The sequence below is a fragment of the Peromyscus maniculatus genome, chromosome 16 (assembly GCF_049852395.1).
Source record: "Peromyscus maniculatus bairdii isolate BWxNUB_F1_BW_parent chromosome 16, HU_Pman_BW_mat_3.1, whole genome shotgun sequence".
NCBI classification, from domain to species: Eukaryota; Metazoa; Chordata; class Mammalia; order Rodentia; family Cricetidae; genus Peromyscus; species Peromyscus maniculatus.
Window position 1 is genome coordinate 40,080,005 of NC_134867.1, and position 17,238 is coordinate 40,097,242.

Here is a 17,238-nt window from a genome sequence, read left to right on the forward strand (position 1 = left end):
TGCTCCTGAAGATTATAGTCACAGAGCAAAAGAGAGCCATTGGTCTTTGGTATTTACACAGCCTCTGGCCTCTGGAGACTATCACATGGGCCCTTGACTCGCTGTTCTAATGAGTAGAAATGAAGTCTTGCTTGTGTTTAGAGCCAAGGAAATGAAAATTTGGACCAAATGGTGTAGTCGAATGAGAATTTGCTGAAAACACAAGCCTGTGGTTGGAACCATCTCTGTAGAGTCCAGAGCAGAATAAACAGAAACACTCCTGTAGGGCTTTCCAGTGTGTCGGCTATGGAAAGAAACCCTTTCCAGCATGTTCTTCTGAAAATGGAAGTTTTAAAGAATGATGGGCAAAGGTTACTTTGGTAAATAGTACATAATCTCTACCACACACATTTGTGTTGTTGTGTCATTTATGGATCTTCTGATGGAAAAGGACAGAAATTCAAGTCCAATTAAAGTAGCGAAAAAAATTTATTTGTCCACTTAGACCCAAAGTTCTGAAATAGGGCTGGTTCTCAGCTCAGCTCAATTATATTATCAAAGATCCTCTCTCCCTAGTCTGCTCTGTCACCCTTGGGGACTTCCTTCTTCTTCCCTGTGTTCTCCATCTGCTGGGACCATTGCCCTTGGCAGTTTCAGGGTCATCCGATCCCGACAGCACATGGTTCTCATCTGATCCCAACAGCACATGGTTCCGGCACTGGCAACAGACCCTGCCCTCCACTCCCAAGGCATGTCCCACCAGGTGATTACCCTCTGTGTATGTCAGGGATGGAGGTGAAGTGGTCCCTCAGAAGATGACAAACAGGGACAGGGAAAGGGAGAGAACATGTGGGGATGTCATGCAGGAGTCCCGGGCTCCCTGCTAAGATGAGGGATGGGCATGAGAAGAGAGCAAAGATCTGAACCAACTAAATAGAGTCAATTTCAGGATTATCAGCCCTGGGTACAATATGGTTTCAGATGCAGGACAGAGGCATGTTCATATTTTCATATTTTCAGTTGCACAATATAATGATGGCACGACATTCTCAAGGAGTGCCTGGAGGCTTGCTCACAGGGCTCCTCTCTAGCTGTAGTTTCCTGTAAACCCCAAATGACTAAGTGGGATTTCATCAGACCGACTCACACGAAATAATAACTACTTCAATGTGTAAAGTAAGAAGTGAGCTTTATTGAAATAACATGACAATGTGTTCTTAACATAATCAAGAATGTGAACATTGTAATGTTTCTCAAAGCATTCCATACTTATGTAAGCACGGCTGTGCTCAGGCATGAAGGCAAACCCAAAGCAAAACCAAATCAAGGCAAAACTCCATTGTCTGTCAACATTCATGTGCTAACAATTGGTCTCTGTGTCATGAGGCTTCAGATGACTGAGTTCACAACCTCACTGCTGCCACCGTGACACATGCTCCTGAGTCCCAATGATGGGGTCCTCCTTCTCAAGTCATCCCCTTCCCAAAGTACAAAAGCATAAAAAAGGTACTAAGCCACCCAAAGAAATAAAAATTGAATAATTCAAAATAGGAGTAAAAAAATCAATGTTTTCTGAACACACATGACAGTAAAGCCAATGCTCCAGATATTGCTTTACATACGTCTCTCGCATTTTGAACAACCTGTGGCCATTTATCACTGACTGTATTTTTAGAAGTTATATTTTGGAGCATCTCTCATGAAGATCACAATGTTCTCGCACACACGTCTCCTCGCTAGCAGATAACTTAAGTTCAATGAGCTACAGAAAGATTTAGCCACTTTCTGAGCCTTAGGCCACCTGAGCTTTGCCCAGGAGAGGCAGTGGAGTTCACAGGGTTTTGATTTCCTTTATAATCTCATAAACAATTTAGGCATCCAATGTGTGCCTTCAGCTTCCAGCCACGTTTTCTACATGGACTCCAACTGTCCTCAACACAATTATCATTCTAACAGAAAGCTACCCCTTTGCCTGAATGGCTGAGTTATCAGTGTGGTCTATATGTTTCTTCTGTCTTTGCTACTGATATAAATATATGCTTCATTTTTGACAATATGGGTAAATTCTAAAGCAATATTAGAAACAAAGCCAGAAAGGGTAGTCTTACTAACATTATGTGTTAAGTGAGGAGAGATTGTATTATGGAGACTTCCTTCAATATTTACATGCTATTGTTGAAAATCTTAATCTAGAGATTAATTCAGAGCCATGAGAGGTTATTTTTAAAGTGTTGGTCACTAAGTAGAAATATCTCATAAGAAATAAAATTATGAAAATATATTCATGTAAAATAGAGATGTACAGAAACATATTCATTCATATGAAATATTAAATCAATGTATCTATGGCAAAGCAGAAAAATATTGATGCAAGATTGCCTGTTTATAATGCTTTAAAAATTATTGCAACATTTTATTAAATGCCTCTTATTCCTTTATTCTTATTTTGCAATTTTAACAGAAAAAAGATTATTGTTAGGGTTGCTATATTCAGAAATAAACTTCTGTGTTTTATAGAAGATCTTTATCTTACTATCTTATCTTATTTTATTGAGGCAGGGTCTCACTGTGTAGCCTTGGCTAGCCTGGAACTCTCTATGTAGACCAGGCTGGTTCCAAAGTCAGAGATCTGCTTGCCTCTGCCTCTCCAATGCTGGGATTAAAGACACACCCCATCACAAGCTCTTCATTCTTTACCTCTTCTTTAAACTCTAATGTTTGAATCTGTTCAAATTTACTTTATAACTGAAACAGAAAAGGAAGTGTTGACAGAGAAACCCTTGAAAGGTATTGGTAGACATTGCTCTAAGAAAATAGAAAAAGACGTTCAGCAAGCTATTGCAGGCAGGAGCCATCCCATCCTCAGATGGATTCTGCGCTGCAGAGCGCCTCAGACCGGCTCATGGAATCTTCACACATCTCCGCTCACTTCTTGGGCTTTTTCTGTCTAACATGGGCTGATATATTTCAGCTGCTATGCAGTAACTGGAATGGGGTGTCAGACCTTCAATTCGAACCCTTCTCTGAGTTCCTTCATAGGCCTTTTGCTCCTACACGAGGGGAGAAATCAGATGATGAACGGTCTCCCGTGAGCCACCGAAACGCTTTTCCTTTGTTGAAATCAGTGAGTTGTGGGTGATCACTGTCAACCTTCAGGTAAAGCCCTCCTTCCCCAAAGCCCTGGGCCGTAACTGGGTGAAGCCACTTGTGAAGTGGTCAAGCCACATGACTTCTCCTTGTAGGCTAAGGATGGAGGGAGCCATGGCCAGAGTCTCATCTTCAAGTACGTGAGCTCTGAGCCAGGAAATGGCATGGACTTGCAAGGGTTACCATGGTGGCAAATGTGACCCAAGGTGGGGGAGGGGGAGAGTGAGAGTCAAGACAGAGAGCAAGTCTGCAGACCTGGCCTCCTGTTTCATTTTTCTGAGTTTTAGAAAATCTGGCAGCACCTGTTTCCTGTTTCTGGCTGCCCTGGATGGCTTCTTGTCTCTTGCTGAACTAGCCCTCTTCGTTTGTATTTGAATCAGTTTGAGTGTTTGTTTGCTTGGTTTTTTTTCTCCCTTCCAACTAAACACGCCCTGACTTAGATGGATACAGAAAAGGGACATTTCGTTCACCATAGAACCTAGGTAAAGGTGCTGGCAGTGGACTTTTTTTTTTTCTTTATTTTATTTTATTTTTTTTTTTCTAGACAGGGTTTCTCTGTGTAGCTTTGTGCCTTTCCTGGAACTCACTCTGTAGCCCAGGCTGGCCTCGAACTCACAGAGATCCGCCTGCCTCTGCCTCCCAAGCGCTGGGATTAAAGGCGTGCACCACCACTGCCCAGCATTGGACTTTCTAATATAAACTGCCACAGAAAGACTGCTAAACAAGGGTGGGAGTGGGGAGGAGAGAGGGGAAACTGCTACCTGAAATATAAAATAAATAAATAAATCCCTCCCCCCCAAGACTGCCAAATAATACTGTGATTCAAAAGCTACTGAAATAAATAAGGAGTATAAAGCTAATAGAAATAAACACTAACATCAGACAAATGGAATGAAACATTAATATTAACTTTTCAATATGCAGGAAAGTCTAAAGAAGCGAGCTGACTATCTGAAAGGTTATGTATCTGCCTATACACACACACACCCCACACCCAGGAATGCACGCACACATCAATCCTGACTGCTGTGATGATGAAAGAATAAGAAGGCAGGGAACGATCCGGAGACATAACATCAAAGAGACAGGTCGAGGGCTAGGCGCAAAATGTTAGTTAAGCAAACAGAAGACCTGACATTCATTCCTCTGAACTCACCTTTACCAGTGAATTGTTAGTTATGAAAACTCGGTATGCTAAGTCATAGTAACTTTCCATAGATGTATTTTTTCCATGTTGGTTTCTGTATGGCAGTTCTGGGGTACGGAGAAGGACCAGCAAAGATGCATTCCCTTGGATTGCAGTCACGACTGGAGGGTCTAGCTTTGCTGGAGAAAGAATAAGCAAATTTGATAAAGCACGCAAAATAGTTAAATGTTATAAATTGACACTATGCATCATGGTAAGTCACTGCTGTGTTCAGAAACGTGTCAAAAAATCGTTATGAAGATAGCTTTCTTTCCATTTGCAAAAGACTGATAAGATTCTGTCTAGATCAATATTGAGAGAATGTCTGCCAATCATTTTGTCAACACTATGATTTTGTTAGAAAATTCAGTATAAAAGTTACGTAGAGGGAGGTCTTAGAACAAGAAAGATATTATTAAGTTCCTTAAAGACGTAAAATTTCAGAGCAGCTTTAAAACCATTCATACATAGACTTGTAGCTATTAAATTAATTCAACAGAATTTTGTTGTATATTATGGAAATGGCTGGATAAAAAGAGAATTTTTGTTTCATGCATTTTGTTGCCAATAACCAGATTATTATTATTATTAATATTATTATTTTAATTGGTTTCAGATTCACTAAAATTTTGCAGTGAGGATTTTCTTACTTGGAATTCTTTGTAATTTTTACTATATAGATACACGTCTTTTATAATTCTTAAAAGTTATCATAGCTAGATAGACACATATCTTACTCATATAGATACAGGGCTCTGTATGTACTTTTTCTCCTGGAATTTTGATTCAGTATCTGCTAAATTTTCTTATTCTGTTTGCCATGTATCTTAGCTTCTCTTATTTTTAATTTTTTTTCTTCAGGATAACATATGAATGTTTGTTGTTTTTTTTTTCTTCTCCAGACCTGTTTTCCTGTCTGTGAGTTTATTCTTCAGTTTTATCTGACCTGAGCTTGAATCCACAATATTTGTTTCAGAGGTTTTTTTTTTTTTTTGTATTTTGTAAGTTCATTGTGTTATTATCTTTCTCTTCTATGTGTTTGGAAGAGCTACATTTTTAATACACACCTCCCACCCTGGCTACTTAATCTGGGACCAAAGGAAACTGAGTTTTTAGCTATCTTGAATTGTTGTCTGATTTCTTGCAGAAGAAGGAATTTCCCTGGATTTACACTTCACCCCTCCAAGAGCTTCGAGATTTAATCTTGCTTGCACATTTCAAGCTCCAAATTCTCTGGCCATCACATGCAGATGTGAAGAACAGTCCTGTTTAGTTTTGTGGGACATTATGATAAGTGTTTAGTTGTTGCTAGACAAAAATTTAAGATTATTATCACATTTGGCATCTCCAAACACCCTTTCTTTAGTGTGACTCTGTGTTTACAAAATACAATTGTGCATTTTTTTTCATCACTAGAATATTTATATAGTGTTTGTCCCTTGTGATCCAAGCAATGATTACAGAAGTAGCCTCGTGATCTCGAGCATCCAGGGCCTGTATTTTGAATGTCTCAATTCATCATCTTGGATTCTTATTGTTTAATGCTATTGTTAATTTTAAACACCAGTATTCTTAACCTTTTGTGGGACTGTGTACAGACTTAGAAATACCTGTTAACCTAATCAAAACTCTCTGGCAACTCTCCTCTTGTTTTTTGTTTTGTTTTTTCTTTTTCTTCCTGTGCAGGGATTGAAAGCAGGGCCATACATGTTCTACATGAGCTAGGCCCCCAGCCCTGACACTCCTGTCCTAGAAATACCATCTCCCTGTGGTGGTTGTGAACATACCAGATTGTCAATCTCTTCCTATCGCTTTGGCTATTTGTTACAAATCTTCTAAAATTTTTCCTGCGGGGACATCTTTTGGTGAAATATCCTTAATGTCTAGACTCACAAAACAGTACCTGTCACTCAATACATTTTTTTCCTATCCAAATTTATCAGTGTCCATTGCAGTATATGCAAGTGACTCACAGACTGGTGTCTTTTTTTTTTTTTTTTTTTGGTTTTTCGAGACAGGGTTTCTCTGTGTAGTTTTGGCGCTTGTCCTGGATCTGGATGTGTAGCCCAGGCTGGCCTTGAACTCACAGAGATCCTCCTGGCTCTGCCTCCTGAGTGCTGGGATTAAAGGCGTATGCCACCACCGCCTGGCCAGATTTGTGTCTTTAACAGAAGGTGTCCTTAGCTTTGAGAACTGGATCTGTACAGCCATTTCATGTGGGTGGCTCCAAGCATCTTAAATTCAACATAGTAAAAATTGAACTCATATTCTTGATTACCCAACACGCCACAAAACTGCTCTTTTCCCGTGAAATCGCATCAAACAAGAATCTCTGGTCCATGTAGCTGTACCAGAGAGACATAGAGGCCATCTTTGACACATTCCTCTCCCTCTCCAGTGTGTATCCAACCTCTCACCCTGTCCATCCAGTGTTACATTTTCTACAGTCCTTCTCGTGATCCTAATTCAAGCCACAGCCTGTTTCCTGTAGCCTGGTACAGTAGCCTACCACTTCCCCTTCCTGCATCCTGTGTGCACTCTTTATAACCTATTTCCACAGATATAGCCACACTGATCTCCACAAAACCCAAGGCTGATAATGCCGACTCCTGGGAAGTCGGACGATGCAATCAAAATGACCTCTCGTGAGGCTTGGGACACTGCTTGGCGCTACAGGGCATGTTGTGCTACACACTGTATTGGGTTTAATTCCCAGAGTCACAAAAACACGAGTTTTAAAATACATTTCCTTTTCGGGAGGAAGTCATAACTCATTAAGAGAAAATTCTCACAACGGCTACATTTCCAGGCTGCCCGCACTGCGTGTCTGGCTTCCCTCTACCAGCTGCTTTTCAGTCCCTGACACATGTTCCGCTTCCTCTTATAAGAGGACCTTTGCAAATGCCTTTCCCTGTGTCTGGGATGTCTGCCCTTCCTTCTGTCTGTTTAAGACCTATTCATCTTGAGATCAGCTCAAGTGTCTTTTTCCCAGCGTCGCTTTTCCTGACACCCTTTAGCTATGATCTCATAGAGCTCATTTTGTTTCTGCAGCATCCATCTCAGGTACCATTTTGGGGGATGTGTGGTTAATGTATTGATATGTGTCTTCCCTACTAAGCAGAAAACTCTGGGAAGAAACTTGTCTGCTAGCTCTGCTTGCCATATTCCCTCTGGACCAGACGAAAGCACAGTAAGCACCTTGTAAATAGTTGCTGTGTGAACATGGGAGATGTCGGGTCTAAAGGAAACTCCATTTCTCGCAAAGGGACAAATGGTTCTCTGTGTTGCCTCTTAGCACGCCAAAGCTCATGCTGGCCTCAGGCTCCCTCAGTATCACAAGTACCTGTTCCATACTTTCTCATGTATAACTTTTGGTTTTGCTCTCCCTGTCTTCCTCCTTCCTCTCTCCATGCTCTCCTCCTCTCTCTGCTCTCTATGCACCCCTCTCTCTCCCTCTCTTCTCCCCTCCCTCCTTCATTCCTTCCTCCCTCCCCCTCTTCCCGCCCCCCTCTGATCCTGCTTCTCCCCTGGCCTTGTTTGCTGGCCATGTTCAGTCTACTGCTTTCTCCCCATCTGCTCTGGACCCCTCCAGAGGCCTCTGGCTGTTCTCTGTCTCATATCTACAATCAAAGCCTTCCCCTTAACCACATCATGGGGTAGTCATGTTGTCAGTTTACCTAGGAGGCAAGTTGATTTTTTTTCATATGGCTGTAGCCATAAATTTTTAATCAAAAAAAAAAAATCCTGGTATCATATAATTGAAGTCTCACCAAGCACCGGATGACACTGTTAACATCACGATTTTCCTTATTAGCGGCTTGGTTTCTGGATAGACATCAGGAGTCAGAGCTCAGTGAACTGTGACATGATGCTTCTCAGAGTTGGTCTTGGGAACGCCCATGCATACAGGTGGCTCATTAAGCCAGCCCAGTAGGCTCTGGGAACATACTGTCCTCCGATCTTAAAAACCTGTTTTTCAAAACAGGATCTTTGCATACCCTCGGGAGAAGAGGGCCAAGATAAAAGTGAGCGGTCAGGTGGGACTCTTCTCAAGGGCTCCCAAGGAGAAGCTCAACTTCACTGTTTTAGACACTGGGTTTCTCTTCTCTGTGTGAAGCTTTGAAAAAAAAAAAACACCCGCCAAGGTCTTTTCTTTTGTGAGAAGGGGTCATACAGAAATAACCTAAACTCTTGTTAACTGATACAGTCCTTACTTAAGTAAGACAGCCAGAGTCTCCCCTTGCCTGTTCTTATCTGGTGGGTCAGACTTCGAGAAACATTTGAACTTGACCCCATTTCTCGGCTTAAATATAACAGATGGCCCACAAGTCCACGGAATGGGACAAAGCAGCTCAGTCATGCAGCCTCCTCCTTTACCTCGGTTAGAGAATTGTCTATGGAGAGTGTCTTGGGCTTGAGTTTCAAGCTGTAGCCAGACAAGATGCTAAAGAACACAGACAAGTTTGTTACATTCTTCTGCTCATGTGCTAAGTAAAAAACTCAAGATAATAAATAATAAATAAATAACCTTTCTTCTAAGTTCCATTGCATCTAGCACTTTGAACCTAAGTCACTAAGTTGAAATCTAACTGGACATTGCATCACTTAGCAGAGGTAGACAGATGAACCCCCAGACTCTTCAGACCAGGGGAACCAAACTGTTACAGATGTTAACCAGAAGCAAGTTCAGGTCTTGGGACATGTTTTCACAAATACTGGTAGCAAGGTTGGTAAATATCTGTTGGACTTACCATATTAGCACTTAAGACTATTTTTACGGGGCTGGAGAGATGCCTCAGCATCTGGCTGCTGTTCTAGAGGTCCTGAGTTCTATTCCCAGCACCCTCATGGTGGCTCACAACCATCTATAGTGGAATCTAATGCCTTCTTCTGGCATAAAGTTGTACATGCAGACAGAGCACACATTCATAAAATAAATAAATCTTTTTTAAAAATTACAAATGTTGGGGAAGGAAAGTACTATTTACATGGACGGTAAATAAGAAGGACAAGGTATGGGAAGTGAGAAAGCTTTGGGATAAAGAGAGATAGTTATTGCTTCTGAGTGTATTGGAGTTGACAGATTGAAAAGTTTTTACATGTACGCAGGGTAACTGGATCTTTGGCTGAACCTCTGCCCCAGATTTCAAAGGTTGTCAAATAAGCATGATAAAAGTGAGTGCCTAGTGTAGTTCTGAGGATTCCATCAATACGACAGCATGGGTCTCAGCACAGCACAGGACCAGGCCAACCACCCAGAGGTTGTTCAAAGGCAGAGAAGAAAAGGCAAGCGACTGGCTGAAACTCACTTTCCCACCACGGGGTGAAGCGGGGTGTCCTGCTCCAGGCAGAGTACCTCCCAGCCCAGGCTGTCTTCACCCTCCCGTAGTATGGCTCATACAGGTCTAAGGTTTCATTGGTCAGGTCACAGGAGAGTGCTGTGGTCCCCCAGCAGTCCGTTTTATTTTTCCATTGTCTCTCTCCATACCTGAAGAAGGAAAAACACAAGGATGTGAGTTTCTTCTCTCCCATCTGAGGACTCCCGTTTTTTCCAGTGCATTAATCTTTTTACAGATCGAAACCTTATGCCATCTTCAAGAATGCACAAAAGTTCTTTCACATTAACCAAGGCAACAGCCTGCTGAAAGATAAATTGAACTTTGAAGCCTTCTGTCTCGCTAACAGCAGGGTTCCTTTCATATGTAACCGTGTGTTTCTTCTGGTGTGCGGACAGGCTTCCATTTTAACTACTCTCTCCACATCCTTACCACTTCTGAAGCCTCAACTCTACAATTCTTCCCCCTTCCACTTCTCATCAGCTTGCTGGTGAGTTATAAGGCCGGTTCCGAGAAGTTGCTACTCCATGCCGTCTCAGGCGATGCTTACTGAATGAACACGCGCGGCTCAGCTCTTTATTAACAACTGAGTGGACGGTGCACTGGGTGCTCCTTAGGGACCTCTAGTGCTAAGGACTGGGAGAAAGACACTGCGAAGATGGGGTGAAGCAAAAGGCCAGCCTGAGCCCATGGGTGGTGTGACAACCCAAGGGAAGACTAATGCCTTCCTTTCCTAAGACCATGGAGTGTGGCAAGCGGGAAGCTGGAGAGGAAGATCCCTAGTTGAAGGACTTACTTTGTATCCATATAATGAGTAGTATTGCTGGTCCCTATACTCTATAGTCTACGTAATGACAGCAGCTTCATGGTGTCAGGACTGAAACAGAAGCCGCAACACAAATGCAGCACATTTTGATGAGCTTGGACTATCATTTATGGAGGACACATTGTCATTGTGAGGGGAACACATCTGTTGTGATTGACTGTTCCTGTTTCCTTTACTATAAGATCTTGTGTTTGTTCTATTCAAAATAGCACAGATGTTAATGAACTATGAGCCACACAAACAAATGAAAGTTCTCAAAATTATGCGCATGTCATGTGCTGTTGAAAATACTACAAGGAGAAGAATCATCCCAGATGCGCTGAATTTTATGTAAACATAAAGAATTGCAGATTAAAGATCAGTGGGGCCTCAAGTTGAATCCGCTTCATGGTAGAACAGTTTCAAATCCTCTTATTACTTTGGCCACAGACAGGCTCATTTTGGACCATTTGTACTGCCTGCAGGGGCCACAGGAACAGAGTATCAGTCCCTGTTTGCTATACACCACAAGCTTCTCCAGCTGGGTCCAAACCTAGTTTGGAAACAGAGAAACTTTTACTGAAAAGATTACCACATTTTACAGAGGGAAATTGTTTTTTGAAATTAACTGATAGGAAAACCTGAGCAAGGATCCCCCCGCAGCCCACCCCAACTGAAGGGACATGGATGGATTTATGGATTAAGAGGTGGTATTCTGGCTCATATCTACCCTTGATTCCCTGAATTTCTACTATAGACCATGAAAGCTAAGCTGTAATTGCTTCTGCCTTTTGCTTAGCCAAGTTCCCAAACTATTTAAGAAAAGGAAAACCTCAAAAAAACCCTATGGAATGTATAAGTTGAATACCAGCCTCTCTCCAATCAGGACTGACTATTTCTCAGCCTTGACAAAGGAACAGAGTTGATTACACCTGAGTTTGGGCATTGACCTAGCAAAACAAGTGTGAAGATCCCATGACAGGAGCATGCTGCTGCATGTCCTAGTGTGTGGACATGCTCACGGAAGAAGTCATTAATACTTACAAAGAATTTTCTAGATAGTAAACCTACCCAAACACAAACTCACCAACTAAACCCATATTTTGCATACTTACGTGTTTGCCTCACATTCAACCACCAGTAGTTTTGCCTTAATGAGTGCTTGCTCTGGGCTGAGCAAGTGGCTGCCGACCTGCATTGGACAAACTGAAAAGCCATCATGTGCTGGAAATGCATGAAGCTGAAGGACTCCTTTCCTGAGCTCCCTAGAGCCGACATATCGGTCTTAAAGACAGCACACATCATCACACCTTTGTGTCACAGGACAGCCTTCTGTCCCCACCTCTGCTTCTTCTCAAGCCTCCCAGAACTCCTCACAAAACCAAATAGAGCAAAATCCAGAGGTCTTCTGCTTCTCACACCCCGTTGCATTCCAGAACATCTGACCCCATGGTCTTCTCTGCCGACTGAATCTACTTACATTTTGTACTGCACAAAGTAGACACTGCCATTGCCGGTGAGGGAGCTCCCTGGCTGCCAGCACAAAACGTTGTGGAAATTTCTGGACTGAAATTGGACCTTCCGAGGCTTCAGAGACCCATGGACTGCCTGAGTTTCTAAAGTGGCAAGAAGGACAGCGTTGGACATTACTGTGATCACCATTGCTGTGAGAGGCAGAAGGTTTTCATGTCATCTCTGCATCAGGAGCCCCTGGGGAGTCGCCCTAAGTGAAGACACTAGTGACTGCGAGTTAGACATGAACATTGATGACTCTTCAGTATGATGATTTTGATTCCTGGTCAAAGTCCCCTCCCTTCTCCAGTTCTAGTGAGTGAACTCAGGGCAAATTCTCTGCCACTGAGCTGCATACACCCTTAATCTAAGGTAAAATTGTAGAATGATGTGTTTCATACTAGGAAAAAAAAAAGGACATGATACCACCAGCCCCCAGGACTTCCTCATGGGTAAAGGAACCAAAACTCATGGAAAGAATATAGTTTATTCCCAAAAAGCGATGGGATATAACAACTGTGATGAAAGACCCATGGCCTGTCTACTTGCTACAAGTACCTAAGTAGAGCTTTTCAGATTCACTGACCTACAGTAGCAGGAATTAGCCAAGACCTGCTGTGGGCTCTGGTGAGAGTGTGAAGTCATAGGCAGGAAAGGGCAACATTTTGCATGGCAGGACTATTTGTGTTTTCTTTTTCAAACCATATGACATGGGTGACCTAGCTATACCTGCATTTAATCTTACAGAGGTCAGAGATCTATAATAAGATTTATTTCAGGGTCTAAAGTTTCTGACAAGGGAGAAAAGAATAGTTTCCTTGGGAATTTTTTCTTACCCGCTGGATTGTGCTGACATGGTTGTTTTTTTTTTTTTTTTTTTTTTTTTTTTGTGTGTGTGTGTGTGTGTGTGTGTGTGTGTGTGTGTGTGTTTTGAAGGCTTCCTGCAATGCATGAATGTTGGTATGGACTTGGAAAATCCCATGCCCATGGCTTATTTTGTGAACCCAGATCACTATCTGATTAATCCTATTAAATATATAAAAATGATCAGGAGATGACAGGCGCCATCTCTTGAAAGACCCACGCAGAGTTGACTTGGCTCCTTGCCCCCTGTCTCTTATATCTTTGATTTTTCTAACAGCTTCACTTCACCACTGTCCTCAGTAACAACTCACAGTACACAAAGCACCCAGAGGCTTTTCCCATCATCTGCTCGTTGATAAAGACACTGCTGAAGTTTTCCTCTCATGGTCTAGAGACCAAGCCTTGGAGAAGTGACAAATCTGCCCAGGAGCAAGTGTTAAAGCTGGTTTTGTGCCCAGGTTGACTCAACAGGCTGCTCCTTACTACTGAAAACTAAAAGTAAAGTCCTGGGTGAGAAGAGCTGATGGTGGAGGCAGACTAATACAGTAATAATAAGCCTTTAGAATAATAAGCCTCCTCCAACTTCTTCCTTCTTGACACTTACTAGTGAACAGATAGAAATATTCATGAGAAGCTGCGCTCATTCTTTTCAAGGTATCCCCAGACAACTAGGTTAGAGAGATATTATTATTACTGTGTTTCCTGGTGTGGAAACAGGCTCAACAAAGTGACGCGTCATGCCCAAGGTTACAGATGTGGTATGGTAGGGAAGCAGGGTCATTTTGCTAGCCCTTGAATTCCTGCTAAGTAAGTCCTTGCTACCAAAGACAAGAGGAATAGCCCTACTGTAGTTCCCATATTTCTGTTGGATAGAGGCTGGGATTGCTTTAATGTAGGGTCATAGAACAGCTCCCTAGTTGTGGGCACTTACTTAAGCAACCTAAGTGACAGTCCCCATCTATTGACTTGGGACTCCAGGGCCCTTTCTGAGAGGTCTGTCTTGATAAATGTTCTTGAAGAATTCTCCGTAAACCCCATTTGTTTGTGGTCTCTGTTCTGTGGGGGAGGCTGCTTTAAGTGCTCAACATACACACTGACTCTAAGTCTACGCAGTGACCTACAGTCTTCACCGACAGTCTTCACTCCAGGTGAGAAAAGTGGTGTACAGGGTGTTAAGAAAGATGCCTATTTTTCTAGGTAACAAATGGCAGGTGAAACCTAGGCCCTGACTATGTGGCTTAGGGTCTTGTGTCTTGTGCTCATAATCACTTAATGACAGAGAGAGAGAGAGAGAGAGAGAGAGAGAGAGAGAGAGAGAGAGAGAGAGAGAGAGAGAGAGATTGAGACTATGAATTGTTTTCTACTGTGAAAGTGGCCCCTCTGTCCTAAACCCAATCCCTATGGAGCTATTATTCATTCAGGATACAGAAAGCAACTTACCCCCATGTCTGCTGGGACCATTTTGTGACCTTACAGAGCCCAGAAAATCATCCAAGCCATTCCTTGTCTTGATCAGACTCAAAAGTGGCCAATTAAAAGGGAGTAATCAAGTACTTACCTGTTCCACTGGCCAGGAGGGACCTGATGAGGAAGCCTAGAAAGTAATGCTTCGGCATCATGGTTACAAGTGTGCCTGTCTGGCGACCAATGTTCCTGTCAGTAAGGAGACCACTGAGAAGAGGAAACTGTAAAAATTCACACATGGACCTCACTTCCGTGGGCTCAACCAATGGTAAATGTTTCCTTAAAAAGAAAAGAAAGTATTTTGTTACATTATTTTACCACTGAAGACACACACACACACACACACACACACACACACACACACACACACACACACCTGAATGTTTATCTGGTGGTTTGATAGCAAATCCTTAGGGTAGGGTCGGACAGGAGTCATGCAAGGTGAGTTGAACCAATCTTGAAGGAATTTGGCTTTAAGAGGCAGGGTGGTTTATGGGGACCAGAGTAATATGATTGGCAGGTGGAGCCGCCCCAGCCCCTGGCAGCTGTTCAAAGAGTTGTAGGCAACTCTTTTTGGATAGTTTCTCAGTCTCCCTGGTATGTATGCCTCAGGCTCCTTGACACTCCTGACTCCCCACAGTGCTCCCCGCTACACTGTTAGCTTTTTCTTCTCCAAGGAGGCCCTGAGCCCCTTCCGATAAATGTCCCCCTTTCCCATTTCCAGCTCACAGTTTCTAGCCATTCATCTCACGGAAGAGCTTCAAAGTTGCCAAACCAAAGGATGCCTGAAGAAGGTGACGGTGAAAGACTATGGGTTTGAGCGGTATCAAATCTGTGTCATCACTCACGTGAAATCAGATTGAACCAGCCCATCCGCTCTGTCAAAGCTTCATGATATTGCATCACCCCAAAAATTCCCCTTGTGTCTTTAGAGGCATTGAGAAGTTTGGCATATAAGCACAACGAAGTCATAGTTTTGTTTGTTTGTTTGTTTGTTTTGCTTTTTTCCCCTCCCTTGAAGAGGCACTTTAGGTTAAAAGAGGAAATGCGCTCTGGCTTCCTTTTCATCGGATATGAATGGAAAAAAGAAAGAAAGAAAAAAGAAGGCTATGAATGCTCCTAGGTATGGTGGAGGAGAAAGTTTATTGTAGACATGTGTGAGCGCATAGCCAGATGCAGGGAGTCTGAGAGTCTGAGCCCTTGAGGAGAGGGGGAGGGAAAGGAGAAGGGAGGGAAGGGGCCAGGTGCAGCAGCAGGCAGGAGACCCAAAGTTACAAAGAGAGTGGGTAACCAAGATGGTCGGATTATATAGGGAGGGGCAGCCAGCCCTCTGGGATGGAGAGTTGAGGCTGGGGGTTGGGGGGGGGGTATGCCAGCCAGGAGGGCCCTGCAACTGGAGGGATGGCAGGGAGAACCTAGCAGCCAGGTTGGCTTTGATATGATAAATAGGCACGTCAGCCATTTGCCCCAGGTTTGAAACCTAATAGTCTGCAGGCAGATTCATTCAAATTCTTTGAAGAGCTCCTTTGGTGATGGCTGCTGAGTAGTATCCATTCACTCATTCATTCATTCATTCATTCATTCATTCATTGATCCCCTTGTTCATTCATATTTGGCAAATTTGTGCTGCTCCACCACAGAGCAGGCATTGTTCTGGGTAGTAAATAAGACAGAGACTGCCCTTGAGTTTCTAGAACCCAGATGCTGAGTTCTGGAGGGGTCAGGGATGCAAAGAGTACTGAACTAAGGTTGGGATGTGACTTTCTATCCATGTCTCCCCTGTCTGTCTCTATCTTCAATGAGAAAGAAAAGGTTTGAGCAGGCAGCTGGCAGGTGCCTTCTCCTGTTCTTCACCACAGGGATTAGTCAGGACTGGAGCTGTAGGAAGCTGGGGGAGAGAACACAGTAGAACCACAGGATAGAACGTGCGGCTGAAACCCAACAGGGTTATTTGAGGACAGCTGTAACGCATGCAGATGGTGTGGAGATGTGTGATGATAAGTCTGTCAGCTCCCGGTGCTTGTCAGACTTCTGAATCCATGCCCTCCACTTCTCTGAGGGAAGCTGCTGTTGTATAGAAGGTTACCTCTTTGAAGAATCATGCATCATATGCTGTGTTCCCCTTCCATGATTCTGGTGTACCTTGTCTCCCAATTCCCCCAGTATCATCCTTCACTTATTTGCTGATGTTGCCCACTGGATTTTAAACTCAGGACCAGTCCTGATATTTTAAATGGTAGGTGATCATCTGGATTTGAACATAGATGATAGTCAATATCTTCACCATCAATGAATCTTATTTTGAAGCAATTAAGTCGCTCCAAGTTCCAGTTTAAGGGGAAAGAGAAAATACTTGAGTTCAGAGTGTTTTGTTGAGCAGTGAGTGAGGTTAGGGTTTCTACGGAGCTGCTGACTTTGGAGAACAAATAAGAAGTTGGGAGGAAGGGGAGAGAGTTATGTAAGAATCCTTAAGAACTGAATTCTGGCTGGGGCGATAGTGAAGTGGCAGAGTATTTGTCTAGCATGTTCTCGATCCTGGCTTCAATCCTTAGCATCCAAATCACAGGGAAAAAAAAATGTATCTAAGCACTAAATTCTCTCCATAACCTGAGCTTTTGTCAGGTCACATTTCAGTCACCAAATCAGTCTTGTCACCATTCAGTGAGCTCTCTCAGTGAGTAATATGACAACCCGTGGAAAGCCGACATTGCTAACGATTCACTGGGTAGACAAAAAGACAAATTATATTTTCTCCGTTAACTTGGCAGCCAAGGAATACATACAGGATTGCTGCAAATGAAATCTGAAGTCATCTTGTGTCAAAAGAACATTCATCAGTTAATGGGGGCCCCCTGCTCTCCTTGCTTCAGTCATGAAATGCTAGCTTTAGACACATTTTCTGTCCTCTCTTTCCTGCCCTCTACTGCTCAGGAGGCAGAGTCTAC

At 43.0% G+C, this 17,238-nt stretch overlaps 1 protein-coding gene across 1 annotated transcript; it reads right to left on the bottom strand.

The window, feature by feature from the left end:
- Positions 1-1,151: 1,151 nt before the first annotated feature.
- On the bottom strand, positions 1,152-14,566 carry Il22ra2 (interleukin 22 receptor subunit alpha 2). Its single transcript, XM_006986103.4, has 5 exons — positions 14,388-14,566; positions 11,934-12,069; positions 9,622-9,800; positions 4,283-4,452; positions 1,152-3,029 (listed from the first exon to the last, which is right to left on the bottom strand). Exons 1-5 carry the CDS (start codon positions 14,530-14,532, stop codon positions 2,880-2,882), a joined length of 780 nt encoding a protein of 259 aa, XP_006986165.4. The 5' UTR covers positions 14,533-14,566; the 3' UTR covers positions 1,152-2,879.
- Between the last annotated feature and the right edge of the window lie 2,672 nt (positions 14,567-17,238).